This window comes from Lynx rufus, unplaced genomic scaffold (assembly GCF_022079265.1).
Source record: "Lynx rufus isolate CCGP_SWC_20201006 ecotype Redwood Valley unplaced genomic scaffold, mLynRuf1.p SCAF_13, whole genome shotgun sequence".
NCBI lineage: Eukaryota > Metazoa > Chordata > Mammalia > Carnivora > Felidae > Lynx > Lynx rufus.
Window position 1 is genome coordinate 32,538,216 of NW_025814827.1, and position 25,051 is coordinate 32,563,266.

The 25,051-nt window shown below is 49.1% G+C and overlaps 1 protein-coding gene across 1 annotated transcript; it reads left to right on the forward strand.

Moving 5' to 3' along the window:
- The first annotated feature begins 1,142 nt into the window (after positions 1-1,142).
- On the forward strand, positions 1,143-23,295 carry PLA2G4D (phospholipase A2 group IVD). The gene is made up of 20 exons (XM_047074496.1): positions 1,143-1,187; positions 5,510-5,582; positions 5,749-5,885; positions 6,488-6,619; positions 7,336-7,376; positions 7,720-7,762; positions 9,091-9,154; positions 9,554-9,681; positions 10,467-10,577; positions 10,705-10,742; positions 10,923-11,058; positions 11,378-11,514; positions 12,703-12,925; positions 19,133-19,250; positions 19,641-19,778; positions 20,020-20,127; positions 20,270-20,461; positions 20,740-20,906; positions 21,780-21,966; positions 23,069-23,295. The coding sequence occupies exons 1-20, from the start codon at positions 1,143-1,145 to the stop codon at positions 23,293-23,295; spliced, it is 2,445 nt and encodes an 814-aa protein (XP_046930452.1).
- Positions 23,296-25,051: the final 1,756 nt, after the last annotated feature.

Sequence of the window (25,051 nt, forward strand, 5' to 3'; positions counted from 1 at the left end):
AGACTTCTAGTCCAGAGAGCATAATCCTGGGCTCTGCCACTCACCAGCTGTGGGTCTTTGTGCATTGCTTCATGTATGACTCACTTTGGAATAAGTTGTTCTTCATTCATAGCTGTCTATGTTTCACATTGACTTTTCCATTAGATTTTATAGCTGGCTCATACAAATTAGAAATATTTCCCATTCAATTATTTTTCACTTTTTTGAGACTTATCAATTTTCTTTTTCTTTTTTTTTTTTTTTGCCAATTCTGTAATAATACCTTTTAGATCCATTTGTGCTAAGTTAACATTAATTCAGTTTCACTTGCCTTGAAAAACAAATCATATTGTTAAATGACATAGTGAACTGACAGTGAAAACACCGAATTCACGTCCTTTTAGGAGAACACTTCGTGCCACTGTGTACACTGAAAAGTTTAAACAGGTGACTTCACAAAGTCTTCTTCTGTGGTATCCATAGTCTAAGAGTTTCCTGCTTTGTCTCTGTTACCTTTATGTGGTAGGTTTGCCATTTGAGTCTAATGGAAATCCTCTAAATTCCTAGGATTAGCCAAAGGAAAGGAGTGAGGGTACAGTTGAGGGTGAGAGGCTTACAACCAGAGTCCAGAGCTCTTCAGGTTCTGCACAGGGCTGGCCACCCCAGCATCCCCAGGATCCTGGCGGCAGAGAGCTGCCGAGGAGGTCTGGCCTCTTGTCTCCTCTCATACGCTCAGCCCTCCTCCCTGAGAGGCTCCTCTGGCTCAGGCTGGGGCTGGGCTGCAGTTGCCACAGTTCTGCCCCTACCCTGGCCCAGACCTTCAGCCTCAGGGGAACCAGCTTCCTGCCACTGCTCCTAGGACTTGTCTCCCCTCCTTGCTGCATCTGCAATTCTGATGCTCCATGTCTAAAAGGGGTGCTCCACCTGTGGGCCCTGGAGCCCTGCCAGAGGTTTCTGGAGATGCTGGTTGGCCCAGCCTCTTGGGGAAGAGGAGAAGGTGCTAGGCTAAGGGAGTGACTTGGGGGGGTGGAGCCCCAACCTGTTTATAGGATCATGGCTCCTCGGAGCCTGGCAGATTCTCAGTCCCATTCCCTTGGAATAGTTGCTGCCAGCCAGCGAGGGAGCTGGCATCTTGGGAGGAGCTGGAGCCTGGGAGTGTCAGTATGGAAAGACTGACAACTAGGGGACCACCTGGCCATCCTCACCAGGTAACAGTGTCGCCAGGCCCTTGGGCATCGCTCAGGGCAGGGCCTGGGGCCAGGGTGCATTCTGAGAAGCCTGACATAGCTAATACCGAGGTAATTCTGACCTCTGGCAAAGGCCTGGATCCCAGAGCTGGGGTCTCAGCCTAGGCAGAGGCCAAGGGTGGGAAGTAGAAGGTAAGGGGTTCTGTGTTTGGGGATGGGGAGTGGGTGGGGTGGATAGATGATCAGCTCTCATAAAAGTAGAGGTCCTGGGAGACCAGAGCCTTCCCTCTCCACTGTGAGTGATCAGCCAGTAGCCCCCTTAGAGGCTCTTACCCTCCTTCCCACAAAATCTCACAGGCTGCATCAGAGAACACAGTGGCTACGTGTCACCAAAGGATACCCCACCAGGCCCATAGTTCACCACTGCAGGTAGTGAACTTCTTGGAAATGGTTGGGGCCAAGGGACCACCCTGTGTGTCTCAGGAGGTCTGCCAGGCCAACTCCCCACCTGCTGCCAGTTACTTCCTGGGCCCAAGAGATGAGGCTGCAACCAGGCCAAAGAGGTCTATAAACGACTAGCCCCACTCCTTCCATGTGCTTCCCCTTAGCCCAGATTTGTCTTCCTCTGCTGTGGACCAAGGCCAGAGGGACTGGCTCCTCAGGTCTCCCCTGGTGCCCCAGGCAGTGGCCATGACAGGGGCTAAGTGTGCTAAGCACACTGTCCTGAGGCATTTGCCTCATTCTTCAGACGTTGCCAGGCCTCTGGAACCTTGACCCTGAGACCCAGGCCTGAGTCAGATCCAGTCCAGCAGTTCCAGACTGGTGTTTCTGCAGAAGACTTGCCTGACTCAGGCCAGGGACCAGGCAATCTGGGGAAGGATAGAGAGACACCCCTCCATTGAAGGATGACACCCACTGCCCCAGCCCGTGTCAACCTGAGATCTAGAAGACCACCCCCTCCAAGGTGGACATTAGTGAAAACGCCTTGATGGGGGGCTGGGAAGAACCCAAGGCTGCAGGAGCTGGTGGTGGAGGGTTTGGACAGCCCGGGCTCAATCTGCTCCTCCCATCAGGAGCCTGAGCCCCTGAGCCTACAGCCTCCAGCTGTGGAAGTTTCTGAAGTATCTGTCTTCATCCTCGTCTCCCTGGGGAAGGCCGGGCATCTTTTCCTGCTACCCTCTGCCTGCTCTAGGCCCAGCCCAGGGGACAAAACTGAAGCTCAAGGTGCAGTGGCTCTGGGAGCTTGAGTCGGCCCACATGCCTGGAAAACACCTTTCCTGTAGCTGATGTTGTTGGGACTGACTGAGTCCCCAAGACCAGACCCTTAACCCTCAGCCTTCAAGTTGGCTCCTGGGGCAGCCTCAGTAGTGGCCTCACCCAGCGTCTTTCCTGCTGGAAGAGGGAACTGGAGCCTGCCCTGGCAGCAGGAGCTGAGCTGGCAGGACAGGCGAAGCATCCAGGACTTGCTCTGGAACGTGCCTGCTGTGAGATCTGGGAGAATCAGCTCAGCATGACTCAGGAGACACGGGGCCTGAGGCTGTTCCTGAAGTTTCCAACCTCCCTCTCTCCAACCTCCTCTACCACATAGGTCCCTGGGTGCCAACAGGGGGAAAGGCAGCCTGCTCATTTTTCTCCTCCTGATAAAGACCCCATGGTCACAGATACTCCAGACCCCTATATGGGGACTCTAGCCCCCTTAAACTTCCTTGGGTCATATCTCCTGTCTTGAGCCAGGGTCAGCACTGAGTCTCTCCATAGAGAGGAGGCTGGAGGAGGCCCTGGGAGAAACAGTGGCTGACACTCTCAGCAGGGAGGTACTCCCAGGATCTTCCGGGAAGCTGGGCTGGGGGTCCTTGCTGGAGAAGCTCTCCATAAGCATCCAGGGTCAGTCATCAATTAAGGATTGATGGGATGATTTCAGATGGGAGGACATTTCAAAAGGGAAGGGGAAGCCGCAGTGCCCTCAGGAGAATCCTATTAGTTCAATATTCATATTGGTCTAAAACAAATCTATGAAATTCTGCTGTGTATATATCCACTGGGCAGTGGGGGAAAGTTGCATGCTTTTAAAAAGAAGCAAAGTCCTGGGAAGGTAGAACAGCACAGGAGATATGAGCTCTGGCCTTAAAGATCTGGGTTTGAATCCTGACTATGTCATCTACTAACTCTGTGACCTACGGCGAGTTGACCTTTCTGAGCCTCAGTTCTCTCATCTGTAAAATGGGAGGAAAGCAGAATACTATCTTGTACTATCTTAGGAGGTTGTCAGGAGGATAAATCAAGTTGGAATACATAACATGCTTAGTACAGCACCTAGAAATATAACAAGCACTTACTAAACAGTAATAAGAGCAATTATCTGGAAACTTTACTTTTTTGCTAAGCATTCTACAGGTGTTAACACATTTAGCCTGTACTAATTCCACTACATATGAGGAATTGGAGGCACTGGGAGGTTTAGTGACTTGTCCAGGGTCACACAGCAAGTAAGCAGAGGACCAGGGTTTAGATCTAGCTATCATGGCTGGGAGCCTGCCTTGACCACCCCACTCCACCTCCCTCAGTAGTAGCTAGTCACTATAATTACTGTCACAGCCCATCCTCTGGTGCTCTGCAACACTGATGGTTTTAGGTGTGACAAGAAATAGGGTTTCACCCTGGAAAAATATCCCGCCAGGGAACAGTGGGCTTTCTGAGATTGAGAGGCTTTTGGTGACCAGAGAGAGAAATGTGCAACAATGCTCAAATTGGGCACGGTGACTGGCTGGAAAGGAGCAACTGGGGACACTTAGAAGCCCCATGTGGCTCTAGAGCAGCCCACAGGCTGTGGCCTCGAGAATGAGGGGGAGCAGGGGCTGCCTCTGTCCTTGCCCTGTCCTGGAGTGGGGCATGGAAGCACAGCTCCCTCCTGGGCCCCAGGACCACAGCCATCACTTCCTCTGTCCAGGCAGTGATAGAATCTGGGTGCAGGGAGGACATGGAACCAGGTGTCTAAAAAGCCATGAAATGTCTACCATTTATAAGCTCTGGCTTAAGGCATGTAGGGTCAAAGTGTTGCTAGTGTCACTGGAGTTAAGCCCCAAGAAGGGAGAAACAAGAGGCCTTGCAGGGGGTTCGGGGTCGGGGGGGGGGGTTGGATATCACGTATGCTCTGCCAGAAAGCTGACAGGAATTACAAAGATACTCAGCATGAAGGCGCAGGACAGTGATGTGGGGACCCACAGGGTACTGGTCCTGAGCGACCCTGCTGTGGCGCATTGTCCTTTAAGTTTCTCTGTGGGAATAGAGAGCTGGTCTGTGGACACTGAGGCAGCCCCCAGCAGGCAGCGTCTGTGCAGAGCTGAGATGGGCCCTGGCAGGAGACTTCTGGATCACGGGCACAGAAGGGACTGATGGTGGGAGGGCACAAAGCAAGAAAGCTCCTTGGTGTCATCGCAGCACTATCTCCCCACCACATGAGGCCGAATGTCTATCATGCAAGCACAATGTCACCTCTACCTCAGCCCGCAGGGACTTGCTATAAGAACCTTGAGCAGGGTGCCCAGTAACAGCTCCATAGCCAGGCCTCAAGAAGAACAGAAACCCTAGGCACCCGGGATCTAGGCAGTGGCAAGGCCCTCAGCAGTAGGGATGTGAGGATAGCCCCCGGGTGCCCTGTCCCCAGCAGGACTTGGTGCATCCTACTTGCCTACTGCTTGTCCTTCACCACCTCTGCCCCTTTTGCCCCTGTGCGCTTGTGCCCACTCAGTTCCTTCTTCCTCCTCACTGGGCTTTTTGTCTGTGGGCTAATGTGGCCTCCCCAGTGCCTTAGTTCACAATGGCCTCTTGTTCACGGTAATGGCCTGATGCTCTTGGAGTTTCCTATTTCACACTCAAGAAAGGGTGAGTGCCCATGGCTGTCACAGATGACTGGGCTTCCCAGGGCCCAGCCTCCCTGGTGTCGAGTCCCATGTCCTGTCCAGAGGGCTGAGGGGTGCTGAACAGCAGACTCACATGCTTCACCAAAGGGCTGCCCTCTCTGGGGGCCCTGGGTGGGGGGCAACCCCAAACTGACATGTCCAGTGTGGTGGCCATTCCTTGGCCCTCATTTCCCTGCTTTCACCACCACACTGCAATCCTGTCCCTGAAGGGGAGGGGATCACACAAATTCCACCCCCTGGGTGGCCTGCCATGCCTTGACTGCTACAGCCTGGAACCACAGCCCCGAGGACAGTGGTGGGCACAGGCTATTTGGCCCCAGAATGCCATGCAGCATCATGGAGCATCTTAGGAGAAACCTCAGCACAGACTGGTGGGCTCGAGTTTGGGTGGGAAGGACTGAGTAATCTGTTATTTCTCTCCAGGTGGAGGCCTCTGCTTGCTGGCGGCTTACTGTGAAGGTCCTGGAGGCCAGGAACCTGGGCTGGGCTGACCTGTGTGAGTAATAGTTTCCTGGGCTCCAGGGGTGCAGAGATGACCAGACCCTATGGGAAAGGCCCAGGCGAGAACCTGGGGGCTGGGCTGGTTGTGGCAGGAACTTGGTGAGTCCCCTGGAGAGGAGTGTAAGGAATTCTCTCTGACACTGTTCTCTTGACGTTGGCAGTGAGTGAGGCAGACCCCTACGTGACCCTACAGCTGCCCACTGCACCTGGGACAAAGTTTAAAACCAAAACAATCACCAACTCCAGGCATCCTGTATGGAATGAGACCTTCAGTTTCCTGATCCAGAGTCGGGTCAAGGTAAAGGCCAGGGCCACCCTCCTAAGGACAGGCTATATCCTTCTTTTGGAACACATTTCCCTCCAGGGCTCAGTCGGAGACACTGGGGAGGTGTCTTTGTTCCCAGCCTGGATACGGCTGTGTGGGAGAGAATGTGTGACCCAGCAGCTGGCTGTGAGTCTGACCTCTGGCAAGTTGCTGGTCCTCTCTAAGGCCATGTGTGGAAGGGAGACAGGAAGAATCCCTTCCTGATGGGGTTGTTGTGAGGTTAAATGAGATAAATGCATGGATAATGCATGGAAGCTCCTGGTACATATGGTGCCCTGGGGGACCAGCAAGCTGGGGTGGTGGTGGGGGCTGTGGGGGGTGGGGGGAAGTTGGAAGCGAGGAAACACTGAAAGGATTTTATTTTTTATAAAAAACAATTAAAGGGTGGGGGAGATTAGGAACTGTGCTGGATTTCCTTTTACTGCTTTGAAGTTTTACTATCCTTTTTATTTTGAAGTACAAAGTATGGAGGCATAATAATCTTTCCTGACCCTGGACATCAAGCAAAGTTTCAACAGGTGTGAAGTACAGTAATGAGTAAATAATGTGTCAAGTTGCTGTTCTCGGGTCCCTAGAATATTCTGGAGCTAAACGTCTATGATGAGGACCCAGTCACGGAGGATGATGCCTGCTTCAAGATTCTCTATGACGTCTCAGAAGTCCTCCCTGGCCAGCTGCTCCAGAAGACCTTCTCCCTGCGTCCCCAGGTGGGTGGGGGATCCCCTTGGGCCCCACCTCTCTCAGCTCCAGGCTGAGGAAGTTACAGTTTTGCCTATCTATTGGGATGCTGCTGGGTTGAATTCGTTCTGGAAAGATGGCAACCCCACCCAGAGATTGACACATTAATAGGAAAGGAAAAGGCTTAACTAGACTGCTACAGACTGAATCACTCCGTGGAGGGATTTTAGTCATCTATGGGAGGAAGGTTTCAGTGGTGAACAACTTCCTAATGTCCATCAAAACACAGCTCAGTGTAACTAACTCTTGGGGCAGTTGTGGGATCCATCACTCCTGCTCACTGCCTCTGATCTCCCGTGGTACCCAAAGCCTGCTTTATGAAGGCCTCTGCTCTTTCTCCAGCAGGTAAGGAGTGGGAAGGCAGGGTTCTGGGGTCAGGTTCCCCACAAGAGGAACAGGAGACAGGCCCTGGGTGTCCTTAAGCCTCTTTAGGCTTGTGCTCATCCCTCTCTTCAGCCCTGCCAAGAAGAGAGACCTGCTCTCTGCAGACTTATCAGCTGTAGGTAACTTGGGCAGGTAGACCATCTTTCCCTAAGCCTCAATTTCCTCATCTGTAAAGTGGGAAGAATTGTTATACTGTGCATCCCTGAGACACTGCTCGAGACGAGACAGTGTGTTGTCAAAGAACTGTGTCAACTCCAAAGATATGTGTAAATGTTGATGACTTGTTTATCTTTGATTTCAGGGACAGGAGGAGCTGGATGTGGAGTTCCTGATGGAAAAAACGTGAGTAATAATCACACAGTCTGGGGAGTGTCTCAGGACCCAGGATTTATTTAGGGAAATGTCTTTGACCCAGATTCTCCATCCCTCAGTCCCCACCCCTGCCAGTCTGGGTGAGGGGTCTTAGAGGAAAGTCACTGCTTCCTTGGCCCCACTGTCCCTCTCTTTCCTCACCTTGCACTTTTCAGAAGCACCTCCCTCATGAATGGTACCTAGGGCTTAGGGTCCCTCAGCATCTCCCTGGGGAGGCCCCAGGGAGGCTGGAGGCTGGCCTGTGAGGGGACAGCCCAGTGCAGGGAGTATTCACCTTTGCCAGGCTGAGCTCCCGATGTCTTGATTTTTCCAGGTCAGAACGCCCAGAAAACCTCATCACCAACAACGTCCTTGTGGTAACCACTCTCCTCAGGCTTGTAAGGGCATCTGAGGGAGGGGCCCCAGAGCTGAAACTGAGGTAGGAGGTGCAGAAGGGACAGGCAGGGACAGAGGCTTGTGGTACTACCACCCCTGGCCTCCCAGCTAGGTGGTTACCGGGGCTGTGATCAGGGGCTGGGGCTTGGAGGGGCCAGGGCCTTCAGGGAATATGGAGAGAGAGAGTTTGAGGCTCTGCTGAGAGGAGGTTGTAGCCCAAGGCTGGATGGCTGAGGGAGTGTTGGGGGAATTTTAGGTGTTCCTGACAGTGTTGTCACCTGTGATGGACTTAAGTTCTCAGCCTTGGAAGGTGGTGAGCGAGTCATGAAGGCCAGGCCAGGCTGGGGTGTTAGTACTGAAGTAGCAGAGGCTCAGAGGGAGTTTCCAGTGTGGTTGCTTCCAATCTGGGGGCTCTGGGATAGCGTCAGGGGGTCAGTCAGCTCCTCCTTGAGACACTGGACAGTCCTGGTCAGCTCTTCTAAAACAGAGCAAGCTCACAAAGCTGCAGTGGTAACCAATGCACTTTCTACTCAAAGCTCACAGGTGAGCAACACAGCCATGACCTGGGAGCAGGGCTGGGCCTAAGGTGAGGTAAGGCACATAGAGTCCCAAACTGAAGAAAGCATTTACCCTGAGGGTTGTGCAAGTGCCTGTTTGATGGGCTAGTATCACTTTTACAAATGCACGTTAAAATCATCATACCTAGGCAGCTGCTTTTTATCTGAGTGATGGAGACCAGTGGTGGGTTGATAAAGTCAGCAGGTCTACAGGAGAGCATCGGTAACAAGAGCCGGGTGGACTGTGGGTGTCAGCTGACAGGCATTACAGAGAATTCTGCGGGCTCATTTGGCCAGCAGGTCAACAGGAGGACAGCCGGAAGGTACCTTCATTGTTAACATTGTAAAGGCTTCTCCAATCATAGACCAGTGGTTTGCATGCTACTGTTTGGGGGCAGTTATGGTAGAACACACTCTCCAGATTGAGTCCAGAGAAACACAGAGAAGAAAGAACGGTGTCTGAGGCTTGGGTGGCCTTCAAGGATCCCCAGTGTTTGGCAAATCTAGGAAAGCTGGGGGGTGGGGTGTGCAGGGTGGAGATTGGACTCTCCTGGCTGCTCCAGAACACCTGACTTGGCAGTTGCAGCAGATTAGAGGTGTCTCGAGTCAGGGGTTCTGCCTCCAGTCCCACTCTGGCCCTCACTTCCCGTTCTGCGTGTGGTACATTTGGGACAGAGGGGTTCTGAGAGCAAAGCCAAGGAGACCTCAGCTTTCTCTCCAGAGCCCCCTGCCCATGATGTGGTCTGCCCCAGGCCCGAGAGCTGTCATGCCTGGATGTCCATCTGGTCAGCATTGGGAGCACAGCCACGGTCACAGGTGAGGCCTGCTCAGAACCAGGTCTGGCTTCTGCCTGAGGGTGGCTCAGAACCAGGTCTGGTCTCTGCTAGATGGGGTGACTGGAAACCTGTACAGAGTGGGAGGTGAGCAGCCGAGCAGAGCTTGCCTCTTTCTTCTTGCCTGCACTGGACAAGGGCAACAAGTCTCCTCTGGGCAGGAGGGTCCCCTGACCTGGAGGAGGCTATGTAGCAGGAGGTAGGAGTCCCATGGGGGTTGTGGGGCCCAGAAGACTGGGGAGGGCTCTTTCCAGAATCCTGTCTACCGGCCCGGGCTCCCAGGCCTTGGCCAAGTTCAAGCAGCACTGCCGATTTCCCTGGGTCCCTGCCGGGATTCCTGGCTCTTGTTCCACTTGTGCTAATCTGCCCATTTTCTCCCTAGATCAGGATGAGCTAGAGTTGGTGCTGAAGGGCTCATATGAAGACACACAGACCTCTGCACTAGGCACAGCATCCTTCCGCTTCCATTACATGGCAGCCCAAGAGGCAGAACTGAGTGGGCATCTGAAGGTAGGTCTTTGCTTTGGAGCTCTCCCAGCCTTGGGCCAGCTCCAGCTGTTGTGGGCCCCTCTCAGGCCAACACCAGGCTCCTGTGGCCTTGCCAGCCTCCCCCAGTTAGACACTAAGCCCTTGGCAGGACAGGGAAATCACCAGGAGCCTCAAGTGGGCATGGGGCTGTTATGCCTTGTCAGACTGTCTGAACTTTTCAATGGCTCCTGCAATGATGCTTTTAGATTAAAATCCCATATCTGTGCCCACAAGGCCTGGCCCTTGCCCACCTCTCTTGCCTCATCTTGGTCCACACTCCCCCTCTTTATGATGCTCTAGCCATACTTGTCTCTTCTTGCTTTTCTAACATGCCAAGTGCTTTCTCTCTTCTACCTCTGACTCCTTTCAAGGCTGCCTGATCCTCTACTTCCTCTTTCTCCTTTTAGATCTCAAATAACACCTCTTCAGAGAGGCCTTCCTTGACTCCCCATCTTAAATAGACCCCACACACCCCACCTTTGGTTATTGTATCATATCACACTGCTTATTTCCTTTACAACATTTTTTTTCCTTTACAACACTTAACTAACATCTGTTCATTACCTAATTCATTATAAATTCATACCATAATTCAGTTAGAACCATAAATATTAGCAGGAATTTTTATAATTAGTAATTGTAATTACCATAATTATAATAATTATAAATATTGTGATTATTTTCATATTATCAGAGAGGGACTGTGTCGGGATCACTCTCTAGACACTCAGTAAGGATTGGCTGAATGAATGAATATTTCCCTCCAGAGGTTGGAAAGGAATGCCTGGACTTCAGACAAGTCAGCTGAGCACCTCACTGTGCCTCTAAGGTCCTTGGCCATGGGAAAGGAGGTGACCATTAACGTTCCTGCTACAAACGTAAGTGGCTTCAACTGGATGGGAAGTGCCAGTGAGAATAAAGATGGGGAGCCCAGGCCCCCAGGGTCTACCCACTTTCCCTCCAGGGTCTAAGACATCCTAGTTCAGTCTCTTGCTTTGATTTCAGGCCCCAGAAGTGAGGCTGCAGCTCAAGACTGAGGGCTGGTAAGGGACATTCATATCTGTGGGAGACAGTGAGGGATGATCATGGGGCAGGGGAGAGCTGTGCAAAGGCTGGCCTTTGGGGATGGGAGAAGGGAGGTTATTTGGCATCTGTTGTGGGCTTGGCCAACCAGTGGCTGAGCTATGCGGTGTCCCCTAACTCTTGGATCTTCTACTGCCCAGCCCTAAGGAGCTGGCTATGCACCTGGGCTTTGATCTGTGTGCAGAGGAGAAAGCTTTCCTGAGCAGGAGGAAGCAGGTGGTGGCCAAGGCTCTCAAGCAGGTCTTGCAGCTGGACAGAGACCTACAGGAGGATGAGGTTTGGGGGTGCAATACCTTGGAATGACCTTAAGGAAGTACCTGATTCCTATGCCCTCCCTAGACACTCTAGTCAGCAGACATGGGAGTGGACATGGAGCAGGGTAGGTGGTGGTGGTGAAGGGGGTAAGCTCTGGGGTTCTCACTCTCTTTGGGGATCTGTCCGGGGCTGAGATCTGTCACTTCCTGGGGGAGGGGCTGGGTACTAGCTCTAATCCCGACTCCAATCAGGCCCTGGCCATGAGGTCCCTTCCCTGGAGCCAGGAAGTAGTTTCATCCTGAGTCCTTGCTAAGCCAGCCTATTTTTGTGTGTGGTCCAGGTCCCTGTTGTGGGCATAATGGCCACAGGAGGAGGTGCCCGGGCCATGACGTCTCTCTACGGCCACCTGTTGGCCCTACAGAAGCTGGGCCTCCTGGACTGTGTGACCTACTTCAGTGGCATCTCAGGCTCTACATGGTGAGGGCCCTGGGGACTGGAAGACATAGATGATCTGGTCCCAGAGGGGAGTGGAATAGACACCAGGGGAACCTTCTCTGTGAGGAAGCCACATGGGTGTGAGCAGTCCGGTCTGACGGGTGCCAAAAGTGACTTTCTCAAAAGGGAGGAAGTAGATGTTACAGAGGTCCTGACATGGGAGAGGCATTGTAGGACATCATTCCATGCTACCGAAGAGGTATAAGGCAGCTGATTCAGAAGGAGCTGGGGTTGAGTCTCTGCAACACCACTTCCTGGGCAACTTATTTCCTCTGATTCTCAGTTGACTCATCTCCAAAATGGGGGTAATAGTAGTACATACTTCATAGGACTGTAATGGGACAGCCCAAGTAAAACACTTAACATGTATGATAAGTACCAGGAACTCCAAATTGGTAGCTCTCTTCTCTTTAATTGTTGTTACCTCATTAAATCCTTATAACACTCCCTAGGGTAGTTTCTCTTACTGCCCCTAACGCATAGATGAAGAAATTTAGATGGAGAGATACTATCTTGCCTGAAGACACCACTGCCTCCCTGTATCTGACTCTGCCTATGATGAGGTGGGGCTTTTCACTGTTAGAGATTCACTCCTTTGAGTCTTACTGAAATGTGACTTTAAGGAGTAAAAGAAGAGTAAACTCTGAGGAGTTTAGGTGATAGCTGTTGACATGCAGCATCTTAAAGGGCTTGAGGACAGGCCCATGAAGATGGGTGTAGGGTCTAGATCTGTTCCATACAATGCAGTAGCTGCTAGTCATCTGTGGATAGCAACCATGTGAAATATGGCAAGTCCAAACTGAGATGCATTATAAAATACACAAGGATTTTGAAGACTTAGTTTGAAAAATATAAATTTATGTCAATTTTTTATGTTGATTACATGTTGAAATTACAAATTTTAGATATATTGAATTAAAACATATTATTAAAATTAATTTTTACTAGCCTTCTCTTTTTCAAAATGTACTTACTAGGAAATTTCAGATTACTTATGTGACTCACATTATATTGGACAGCGCTGATCTGAGAGAAAGCCCTGAGACACATTCTCTAGATGGGCAGGGCCTTAGCTGCAGGAGTGCCACGTTGGGAGAAGTGGGAGGGAGGTGTTGCAGTGACCCAAGCTGGGCCTCCGTCTCCCTCCATATTGTCCCTTTATTCTCCCAGGACAATGGCCCACCTCTACGGGGACCCGGAGTGGTCACAGGGGGACCTCGAAGGACCCATCAAATGTGCTAGAGAGCACCTGGCCAAGAGCAAACTGGAGGCCTTCTCCCCAGAGCGCCTAGCAAGCTACTGCCGGGAGCTGGAGCTGCGGGCTAAGCAGGGCCACCCCAAGACCTTTGTGGACCTGTGGGCTCTCGTGCTGGAGTCCATGCTGCATGGCCAGGTAGGGCACCTGCTTGCCAGGCAGGGCATGTGTGCACCTGCGGGACCAGGGCAACCTTGCAGTTAGTCGTGTGTGCATTTCCCACAGGTTGAGGGAGACAGGGATCTGTGGTTAGAGGAAGTAGGAACCACAGTGTCTCAGTGTCTGCCCTACTTTGGGATGCTGCCTTTTTGAATCAGGCTATTCTTCAGTTCATTGCCACAAAATAGAAATGTATGGATCTCTCAAGAGCTTAGGGACCAGTCAATGCCAAAGTCAGTTCGGCAGTGAGACGAAAGTCTCACATTATGTTCGGGTGTCAGAGAGATTGCTTGAGCAATTTTTATTTTATCAATACTGCAATATAGAATGTATTCTTCTTCTATATCTTCATGGCAGTGTTAAACGCGCAGACTCTGGAGCCAGATTCCCTGGGTTTAATCTCAGTACCTCTTACTAGCTATATGTTCTTATGCAAGTTACTTAACCTCTCTGTGCCTCAGTTTTCTCATTTGTCCAGGGGGGATGAGAGAGAGGGGAGATTTAGTGAGAACAGTTCTCACCTCAAGGCGTTGTTGTGAGCATTCTGTAGTGCTTTGGGATAGAGTAAGCATTAAGTATTAGGTATTATATTTCTTTACTGTTATTGTAACACCATTAAGACAAAACTGAGGGTATACATTTTTTTTTACATTGCTTCTTTTTTTTAATTTTTTTTAATGTTTATTTCTGAGACAGAGAGAGACAGAGCATGAGCGGGGGAGGGCAGAGAGAGAGGGAGACACAGAATCCAAAGCAGGCTCCAGGCTCTGAGCTGTCAGCACAGAGCCCGATGCGGGGCTCGAACTCACAAACCGTGAGATCATGACCTGAGCTGAAGTCAGTCGCTCAACTGACTGAGCCACCCAGGCACCCCTTTACATTGCTTCTTTAAGGAAAGTTTAGTAAGTCAACTGTTAAATCTTACATTAACTGATATTGAAATCAGTGATTTTTTTCCCACTATTGTTTTACCACATATAATTATGCAAACATTTCTTTTAAAGTATGTGGAACAACTAAAACACAAAAGGTCAGCATTCATAATTAAAAGTAAACTATCAAATATGTTAGCAGAGAAAGGATTCTTGTCTTTCTTATTTTTGGGAATCAGGAGTTTGACCAGGAAAGATTTTTTATAAATGAATGAGTGCCAAAAATGGCTTTGCTTTGAATTTTTCTTTAAATGTTATTCTTGCTGGCAAGCACAATGCTGTTTGGAAATTACCAACCATTCTTGTTTTGTATTTATTAGTTTAAAAATATTTATTATAAAAATCAGTATTTCTTATTTAAATATTATGATAATCTTCAGATTATCAAGATATAAAAATCCTGATAAGAAAATGCATAAAGCAGAAAGAATAACGTAATGAATATGCACAATCTCGCCAACCAGCCTCAGAAATATAATGTTACAGAAAGAGTTGAAGCCCCCTGTGGCTCACTCCCCAGTCCCATTTCCCTCCCACCCCAGAGGGAACCACCATCCTGAATTTGGCTTTATCATCACACTCATATCTTCGGTCTTACACGTTATTGTATTGTATAATACAAAACCTAAGTACATAACATACTTTACTTTTATTGTTTATCTTATACACCTTTTATTATACATCCTTAAGAAAAATATAATGTTACTTGTACAAATGGTTTTGTACAAGTCCCCTTGTGCACAAATGTTAGAGATTCTCTGAGTCTTGAAGATACACACCCAGCAGTGGACTTATCAGGCCATTGGGCACATGTATCGTTTGCTTTCCTACCTATTGCCAAATTGTTCTCCAAATTGTTCTCCAAAAAGGCTTCATTAATTCACACCCCTACCATCAATGTATCATGGTTTCTTTTTCTTACGTGCTCTTTAAAATTTTAATTTTTTGATCATTTTATGGGTGCTATACAAAATTTTGTTATAGCTTTCCATTTCCTTGATATTGATATATTTATTAATTAATAGCAATTAATATGAATAATTAAGAATATTTAATATTCAATAAATATTTAATTTAATATTTAATTTATAATATCTAAGTATAGAATAGAATATATAAAATATATAATATATAAATATAAATATATAATTTAATATTTAATAAATGTTTAATAAACTTAATAATTAATAAATAATAATTAAAATATCTAAATATAATTTAAATATAATATTTAAAAATAATTAAAATAATAATTAATATTAATATATTATTATCCATTCCTGGATATTAATCCTTTATCAGTTCTATTAGATTTTGATGCATAGTTTTAATATAATCCAGTGTCTCATTATGTTCTTTATGGTTTGTGCTTTTAGGGTCTTGCTAGAGAAATCTTTCTCCCTCCTAAAGTTATAAAATCTCTTCCTATATACCCTTATTAAAGTGTTAAAGATTTGTTTTCCACAATTAGGACTTTAATCTACTCAGAATATATCTTCAAGTATTATGTGGACTTGAATCCATTTTTTTTTTCTATATGGATAGCAAACTTTCCTAATGCCACTTGTTGATTCTTTTTTCTCTACAAGTCTGCATTGCTACTTGTCTCACTTGTCAGCTCTCACACACTCACGGGACCCTTCCTGAGCTCTCTTCCATTCGAATGGGGCCGATTCCCTGTGCCAACACTACCCTGGCTTAGTGACTCCACATTTGTAGTACATGCCGGTATTTGACAGGGCTGACTTACCCCCACCTGCCACCTTGGTTTTTCTCAGAATTGTCTTGGCTCCTTTTGGGCCTTAGCTCTTCTATACGTGTAATGCAATCAGCCAGTCAAGTTTCATGGGAAAATTTTTGGAATTTTTATTGAAATGGCATTAAATTTATAAAACCAATGTAATTACTTGAAATATTTTTATTTTATTAATATATCCTGTGTATTGTTTAGGTCTATTATTTAAGTTCATGTTCTGGTGTGAGGATACAGTGTTTTATTAGTGGCTTTCCCGTCTGGTGGAGGTATAGTTACTATAGAGTTGGGAGAAGCTTCTTTTAAGTTTATTTATGATGTGCTATAAAATGCAGTTTGATCTGAGGCTATAAAGAACACTTTTATTTAATTACCCTTTGATTCTCCAGTAATGACTTCGTGCTTGGTTTTATGTACAAGGTTTATAGTCTTTTTTTAAAAGACAAACTTAATAAGGTTTTGGGGTTTTTGGTTTTTTGTTTTTTGTTTTTTTTTGGTTCACAGGAAAAAAATCTTATGATCTTGTTGAACAAACAATGTGTCCTTAAAAATGAGCACTGGTGTGGTTTTAAAATTTTTATTTCAATATTAAAGCTTTTCAAATAGTCTTTTTTTTCTTAGTTATCATGCTTTATCTCTTAAAGCTAACATTCATTGTATGCTTTTTAAAAACTTTTTAATGTTTATGTATTTTTGAGAGAGAGAGAGGGAGTGCAAGCAGGAGAGAGGCAGAGGGAGAAGGAGACAGAGGATCCGAGGTGGGCTCTGTGCTGAGAGCAGACAGTTCAATGTGGGCTCAAACTCACAAACCATGAGATCATGACCTGAGCTGAAGCCGGACACTTAACCAACTGAGCCACCCAGGCGCCCCCACTGCATGCTTTTTAAAATAATTATTTAATCAGAAAAATGTAGTATGTATTTCAAATTTAAGTTTCTGGGTAGAAGCATTTATTATCTCCCTGCTATACCAATCCATGGCTCCAAAAGTCATTTTACATGTCAGAAAATAGAACTCCATAACAAATCACAGTTTCATTAATATTAAGTATTATTAGAGAAATAGTATAACCTGAACTTTACACAGAACGACGTTATTAGTCTACACACTTCTATAATATTTTCGTGGTTTTGTAAAAACCTGCTTGAAAATATACCAGTTATAATCAGTGCTTCTCAAAACACATTTTTCTTTTATCTTTTGCTGGCAAGCACTGAACTGCTTAGAATCTACTCACCATTCCTCAGGAAGAAACTCAGTTTTTCTCATGTTTTCCTGAGTTAAGAAGGTCTTAACGTGTTTTTCTTCAATTCTAGACAGAAAGACTTGCCTTTAGTACCGCCCCCTCCACCCCCCCACCCCAATGCAGTGCCTAGACCACATGAACCCATGGCCAACACTGCACTCAGCTTCCACACCTCAGGGAGACTCCTGAGTCATCAGAGTGGTGCTCTGAAGGGTTGGGGATGCTCATTTGGAAACTGGCGGTCTGGAGATCCAGAGGCTTGCCACCACTTCCTGGTGAGCTATTAAAAGGAAAAAGAGGGGCGCCTGGGTGGCGCAGTCGGTTAAGCGTCCGACTTCAGCCAGGTCACGATCTCGCGGTCCGTGAGTTCGAGCCCCGCGTCGGGCTCTGGGCTGATGGCTCAGAGCCTGGAGCCTGTTTCCGACTCTGTGTCTCCCTCTCTCTCTGCCCCTCGCCCGTTCATGCTCTGTCTCTCTCTGTCCCAAAAATAAATAAACGTTGAAAAAAAAAAATTAAAAAAAAAAAAAAAAGGAAAAAGAGGGGCGCCTGGGTGGCTGTCAGTTAAGCATCCTACTCTCGATTTCCACTCAGGTCATAATCTTACAATGGTGAGATTGAGTCCTGCATGGGGCTCCATGCTGGGTGTGGAGCCTGCTTGGGATTCTCTCTCCCCCTCTTGCTCTGTTCTCTCTCTTCCAGTCTCTCTGTTCCTCTCTCTCTCTCTCTCAAAAAAAAAAAAAAAAAAAAAAAAGGAAGAAGAAGGCTGGGTATTATTTCAGGAGATGGTGGAGTGTGCTGACCCTCTCCCCCAGGTCAGAAATTGTTCATCTGGAGTAAATAAAGGACACATTTTCCCTCATCGTACAAGACAAAAGAGCAGACAAACAGGATGCCTAAATAAAAAGAAGAGAATTGGAGAATTATTACCCTTTGAGAAGGGAAATTGCACGTATTGATCAAGCTCCCCCTCTCTTCACTACATACACACTTCACACCTGAGGGACTGACTTGTACGTATGACAAATAGTGCCAGGGACTTAAGCTGTATTTGGGGATTCTTCCTGTGGTTTTCCTAGAACTCAAGTCCTATTGGGCACTAGTGCAGAACTAGGGGAAAAGATGATGCATCAGTGACAGAGGGCTGCAGGGGGAAGATGGGGTACACCAGGCGTGTTGGAGGGGTCTCCTCACTGGAAAGGTAGGGCTAGCATCCTGGGACGTACATCTGCTGATCATGAGAATCACCTGGCGAGACCAAAGAAAAAGCAAATTCCTAAGTGGTTTTTGCTGATTCTCAGGAGGAAACCCAGTAATCTGTATGTTTAATTTAGCACATTCTCCAAGTAAATCAGATCATAAGGGCTGATAGGGCAGTTTGGGAAACCCCTAGGTCTCGCTACTGAGTGCAGTGCCTTCCAGTTCAGAGAGCCTAAGAGAGGGACGGTGTGTCTGTGTCTGGCAGAAACAGCCAGGACCTGTGGAAGCCTCGTTCCCCAGGTGGGGCTCCAGCCAGCCACCGCCATTAACCTTGCTGATGCTGGAAATGAACCCTATTTGCATCCTTGGCCCGGGATAGAGGGAGACCTTTCTGTGCTCCTAGAACTCCGTGAGGCTGTGTGGAGGCTCCTCAATAAGGCGAGCCACAGTCCTTGCCATCAAGGCAGAACTTGGAGTTTTATTGAAGAGAAAATTGGAAACAGAGGCAAAACTAATCAATGGGGTACAACTTCAACTGTGCAAAGCAGGAAAGAAGGGGGTGAAGAGGGAGAGGCAAGGATGACCGGAAAGCATTTTGGAAGGGCTGAAACTTGAAATGAATTCATGTGAATCTAGAAGGGGCAGCCCATCCCCCGACAGAGCTTACAATGTGTACTTAAAGGGGATTCCTGTGTCCTTTCTGGAAAGCAATGTATGTGTGTGTGTGCCTTTGTGTCCATGTGTCAGGGTCCACATCCACTCCACCCTTCAAACCATAAGGATGGGGCCAACGGAATCATAGGAGCAGGGGTAGGGTATTGCTGTTGACATGGTAGTCCTTGTGAATGGCATTCTTTTGAGACATGTGCAGTGCACAACCTCCATAGTCCCCCATGGTGACCCTGAATCTGGTCAGAATATGGGGGTGGGAGTGTAAACTGGATGGGTGCACCCACCCATGCCACCCAAATTCCAGCGGGGAGCTGCCTCCTCCCCCTCAGCCTATGCCTCCAGGATGCTCCCTACCTCACTTAAGCCCTCATGCCTCCCACCCCAGGTGATGGATCAGAAGCTGTCGGAACAGAGAGCTGCACTGGAGCGGGGCCAGAACCCTCTGCCCCTCTACTTGAGCCTCAATGTCAAAGAGAACCATCTGGAGACCCTGGACTTCAAGGGTACAGTCTTTAGTCCTGTCCACACTACCCTCCAACACACACACACACACACACACACACACACACACACACGTATGTGCATACCTCCTATGCACCCAGCAGGCCTTCAGAGGATTCAAACAGGAAACTCCTACACAGAGTGCTCAGCCTTCTGGAAGGGAGGAGGTTCTGATGGGCTAATGAGCCAGGGAGCAGAGCCACTCTCCTGGTTGTGGGGTAGTGGGGATGTGGTCAAGGGGCTGTGTGGAAGAATGGTGAGCCCAGGAGTCAGCCAGGCAGAGAGGAGGCTAAGGCCTGTGTGGGGGGGCAGTGTCTTTGGCCCCTGTCAGAGCTGGGGCTCTCCTCAACCCACTCTCCTCTCATTCCTGCCTCTTGCTCCTATTCCTACAGAGTGGGTAGAGTTTTCACCCTATGAGGTGGGGTTCCTGAAGTATGGAGCCTTTGTCCCTTCTGATCTCTTTGGCTCTGAGTTCTTCATGGGGCGGCTGATGAGGAAGCTCCCTGAGTCCCGGATCTGCTTTCTGGAAGGTGAGTGGTGGTCACTCGGAAGATTCTAGCCAGTCCTGGGCCAGGCCTCATTGCCCAGACATGATTCCCATACTCGGGTCTGGCAGAGCCCCTGGAGGTGGGGGAAACTGGAGTTGGGCTGTGGGGAAAAGCCATTGCAGGGTCAGCCCACCTGACTCCCCTCTTCCGTCCCCACCCTCCAGGTGATGGGAGGCAGGGTACTGAGGCTTGAGGGTGACTTCGGTGGGGGTTTGACCTTCAGGTATCTGGAGCAACGTTTTGTCCCTGAACTTGCTGGATGCCTGGTATGACCTCATCAGCTCTGATGACACCTGGAAGCAGCATGTCAAGGACAAAATTAAGAACCTGGGTGAGAAGGGGGGACAGTGTGAGGAGCCTGAAATGAGTCTACCTCCTCTTCAGGTGCTTGGGGAAGGGCACTATCAGAGGGGAGGCAGGGCCAGGCATTTCCAGGCCTTTCATTGGACCGATGTCTGTTTCTCTGAACCCAGAGGAGTCTCCTGCCTCCGTGAGGACCTCCTCGTGGCTGGAGGCCTCCTGGCTGCAACCCGGAACAATGCTGGCCAAGGCATTTAAGGGCTTCCTGACAGGCAGGCCACTCCACCAGCATAGCCTCAACTTCCTTCGGGGCCTCCAGCTGCACCAGGACTACTATAGCCAGAGAGACTTCTCCACCTGGGCAGGTAAGGGCCCCTGCCGTGTATCCCCAGGTGACAGGCTTAGGCTCCCAGGTGGAAATGGACCATGGCTAGGACCGGGGGGGGGACTTGGGGAGAGAGGGGGGTCATAGCATTCCCTTCTGGGGTTGGCCTGCGGAAGGTCTTGGGAAGGGCTGGGGTGGTGTGTGCTTTCAGGGAGTGATTCCTAAAGTTAGAAGGGGACATGGAGGCAAATGTAGTATGAAAGGTAGATGATCTGTGGTGGAGAGGCTGCCTCTGACTATCACTGCCTCCCCCATCAGACTGTGAGCTAGACTCCACCCCTGGTCAGCTTACGCCTCAGGAGCCACAGCTCTGCCTGGTAGATGGCGGCTACTTCCTCAACACCAGCTGTCCCTCCATGTTCCGGCCAGGCCGCAGACTGGACCTCATACTCTCTTTCGACTACTCCCTATCCTCACCCTTTAAGGTGCTTCTGGTTACCTTATGGGAACCCCAGATACTCTTGTCAGCCAGGCCATGCTCCAGAGGCAAGCAAAGGGCCACTGGGCCACTGGCCCTGACTTCCTGAGTCCCCAAGGGGAAGGAAGGGTGACAGGCTCTAACCCACAGACTCCTGCCAGGGTCCTTGGTTGGGAAGGGCTATGAAGGTGCTGGGGCCCTGGGCTCCCAGGACAGGCAGATGGGAGGTAGCTCACCACACCCATCTCAAGAAGAACAGCTAGACAGAACTGGAAGGAGACCCTGGCCTCTCCACATCCATCCCCTCAAGCCCCCCTGGGGGGGGGACCTAGGAACAGAAGTGGGTCCCCTACTGAGACTCTCTAGGCTCTGGGATTTGAATAACACAGATTAAAAAAAATTTTTTTAATGTTTTTATTTATTCTTGAGAGAGAGACAGAGACAGCATGAGTTGGGGGGGAGGGGAGCAGAGAGAGAGGGAAACACAGAATCCGAAGCAGGCTCCAGGCTCTGAGTTGTCAGCACAGAGCCCGACGTGGGGCTCGAACTCACAAGCCGTGAGATCATGACCCAAGCCAAAGTCGGACACTCAACCGACTGAGCCACCCAGGTGCCCCATGAATAACCCAGATTTGAATCCCAAGTGGGAGCAAGGGTGCTAGGTCTATACCTCACCTAAAGATTTTAACCAAACAACATTGCAGACCACTGGAATCCTTCGCCTCCCTCCAAGGCACTAGACCCCACGCAGGTCAGAACCAGGTTGTCTTGACACTGAGCAGTCAGTTTGGGCTAGAGCTATCCTAGCATTTTCAAGAGCACTGACCTGGGATGGCCAGGAAGTAGCTGGTTCTCTCTGGGCCCCCCTCTCCTCAACCAGACGCTGCAGCAGACTGAGCTGTACTGCCGGGCCCGGGGATTGCCATTCCCTCGAGTGGACCCCATCCCTCAGGACCAACACCAGCCAACAGAGTGCCACCTCTTCTCGGACCCCACTCACCCTGATACCCCTGTCCTGCTGCACTTCCCACTGGTCAATGCCTCCTTCAAGGACCACTCAGCCCCTGGTAAGGCATCCCCTCCCTTCCTAACAGCCTGGCAGCCTGGACCTTCAGAGGCACTGCCTGGGTCCTTCCCAGCACTCCTGTAGCCAGCAAAGGGAGGGGGTCTTCAGGCTAGTCCCACCCAGTTTTGGACATGGCAGTGTGCTGACTTCTGTTGTGGGTGCCGCATCCTCACAGGGGCTCTCTGTTGGCACAGTCACTGTGATGCTGTCCTCTGTCATGACCCCAGGCACCCCTCCTCCGGCCTCCCGAGCTACACCTGGGCTCCTCAGCAGTCCTGTTCCGTGGTGGTGTGTGGGAATCCCTGTACCAGAGGTCTGCGTTGTCCCCCCGTCTGCAGCCATCTCCACCTGTGCTTAGGCCCCACATTGTTGGACTGCTAGACAGCCAGGACAGAGAGGCCCCGAGCCCCTTGCTCTCAGATTCCCCTGAAGCTACCTGAGATTTCAGTTGGCTTCTGCCCTCCCACCCCAGCCCAGCCTGCCGTCTTTTCTCAGGAAGCTGGGACTCCACTCTGGGGCCCCTGAAATGTAAACCCTCATCACAGGCCTTCCAATCCTCACCTCCTGCCAATGGGTCAGACCTTTAACTCCTTCTGGTGGGAAAACTTAACTTCTGCCTTTGTACGTTATTCCTGGCTTGCTGGTTCCCATTCTAATTCCAAACCTTCCAGCTCTACCCTTAACAGGCTCAGCCCACGTTGCGGAATTCTCTTTCTCTCTCAACAAAGACTGTTTCTTACAAAGCAAAAATCCCTTTGGTTTTCAGACTCTTGGCTGAATCTTTCACTGACCTGACTTTGTTGTCCCACTGTTTCCACCTTGCCCCTGAAGGTGATACAGAGAGATACTGTGAGGTTCCCTTTATAGTGGAAGTGCACTGCTATGAGGAAGTGTGGGGAGCAGCAAACCCTTCAGATCTCAAAATAGTGCGTTTATATACTAGCCACATTTATATTTCTGGGCAAAGGATACAGAGGGCAGAGGACAGCAAGGAGCCCCTTCAGTGAGGAACAGCGCCCCCCTGTGCCCAGTCGCAAGGCTTCATTCTGCCCACCCCTGGAGGCCTCTGGGTCCTACTCCTAACCCCTCCCCTCTCTGGACAGGTGTCCTACGCAGCCCCACAGAGCTCCCAGCTGGCCAGGTGGATCTCACTGGGACCGCCTCACCCTATTCCCTATTCAACATGACCTACAAGGAGGAAGATTTTGATCGCCTGCTGCAGCTTAGTGACTACAATGTACGGAACAGCCAGGATGCCATTCTGCAGGCCTTGAGGATGGCCGTGAAACACCGGGCCCTGGGGGCCAGGCCTCCAACAGCACAGAATTGAGGCTGCTCAGGGACCCGGCACCCTGAAGACCCTCCAGGGGCTGAGGGCTTAACCCGAGCACAGCTGGCTACAGCCACAGTCCTCCAGCCCTCACCGGGCTGGAGTTCTGGGCTGTCCCAGGCCTGGGCTTCCTCGGCAGCCAGTCTCACGACCCAAATTCTCCCTCACTTTCATCGCTGGCTTGAGAGGAGCTGAAAGTGAGCTCCTCACCAGACCAGAGTGTAGAATAGCTGGTCCGACCGGACAGAAGTGCACGTGTGATTACTTTCATGCTGAGCAGAACAGATTTGGGGTACAGGCTTGAGGCTTGAGACTAGGAGTGGGGACAAGCAGGGCAAGGGATGGCCTGACTGAGAGGTGGCTCCGGGCATCAGGAATCACAGTATGTCCTGAGAGTCCCCTCTTCGTCCCCTCCTCCTTTTTCTCATCCTCCTTTTATACTCTTTGTAAGCAACTTTAGTGAGCTATAATCCACATACCACATAATTCATCCATCTGTAGCGTATGACTCTGTGGCTTTTCCTTGTGTGACTTCCACCGTCATCATTTTGAGAAGATTTTCACTTCCCCGGAAGGAAGCCCCTCATCCCTTAGTTGTCAACGTCAACCCTCCCTCCCCAGCCCTAGGCAACCACTAATCTACTTTCTGTCTCTACAGATTTGCTTATTCTATTTCATATAAATGGAATCCTATCTTTTGCGTCTGGTTTCTTTCACTTAGCGTAATATGTTCAAGATTGATCTACATTGTAGCAGGTATCTCTGCTTCACCCCTTTCCAAGGCTGAATGCAATTCTGTTGTGTAGATGGCCCAACTTCACCTAATGGTTATTGGTTAATGGGCCCTTGGGTTGTTTCCACTTGTTGGCAGTTATGAATAATGCTGCTATGAGCATTCATATACACACTTGTATGTGGACAGTGTTTTTCATTGCTTTGCATGTATACCTAGAAGTGAAATTGCTGGGTCTTATGGTAATTTTCTGCTTAGCCTTCTGAGGAACCGCCAGCTAGTTTTCCAAAGCTGCTGCAATGTTTTCCATTGCTGTCAGCATTGCACGAGGGTTCCAGTTTCTCCACATCTTTGCTGACGCTTGTTATACTCGTTATTTTCTGTCTTTTGCATTTTAATTGTCCATGTGGGTGCAAAGTGGTATCTTGGTATCTTATCAGCATTCCCCTAATGGCTAATGATGTTAAGGCCTTTTGCATTTCTTCTTTTATCTATTCAGATCTTTTTGCCCGTTTTGACTGGATTATGTATCTTTTTGTTATTGTCAGAGTTCTTTATATTTTCTACATACAAATCCCTGATCCCTGATATATGATTTGCAGGTCTTCTCCCAATCTATGGGTTGCCTCTTCACTTTCTTGATGATATCCTTTGAAGCATGGAAGTGTTTTTTATTGTGATGGTGCCATTTATATTTTCCTTTGCTATTTGTGCTTTTGGTGGCATATTTAAAAAAACCATTGTCTAATCCAAGGTCATGAAGATTTACACCTATGTTTTCTTCTAATAGTTTTATAGTGTTAGCCCTTACATTTAGGTCTTTGGTCCATTTTGAGTTAACTCTTGTATATGGTGTGAAATAGGGGTTCAACTTCACTTGTTTGCATGTGGATATCCAGTCATTCCAGCACCATTTGTTGAAAAGGCAGTTCTTTCCCCACTGAATTGTCTTGACACCCTCACTGAAAAATCAGCAATCTGTGAACGCAAGGGTGTCTATCTGTGCTCCTTTCATGGATCTGT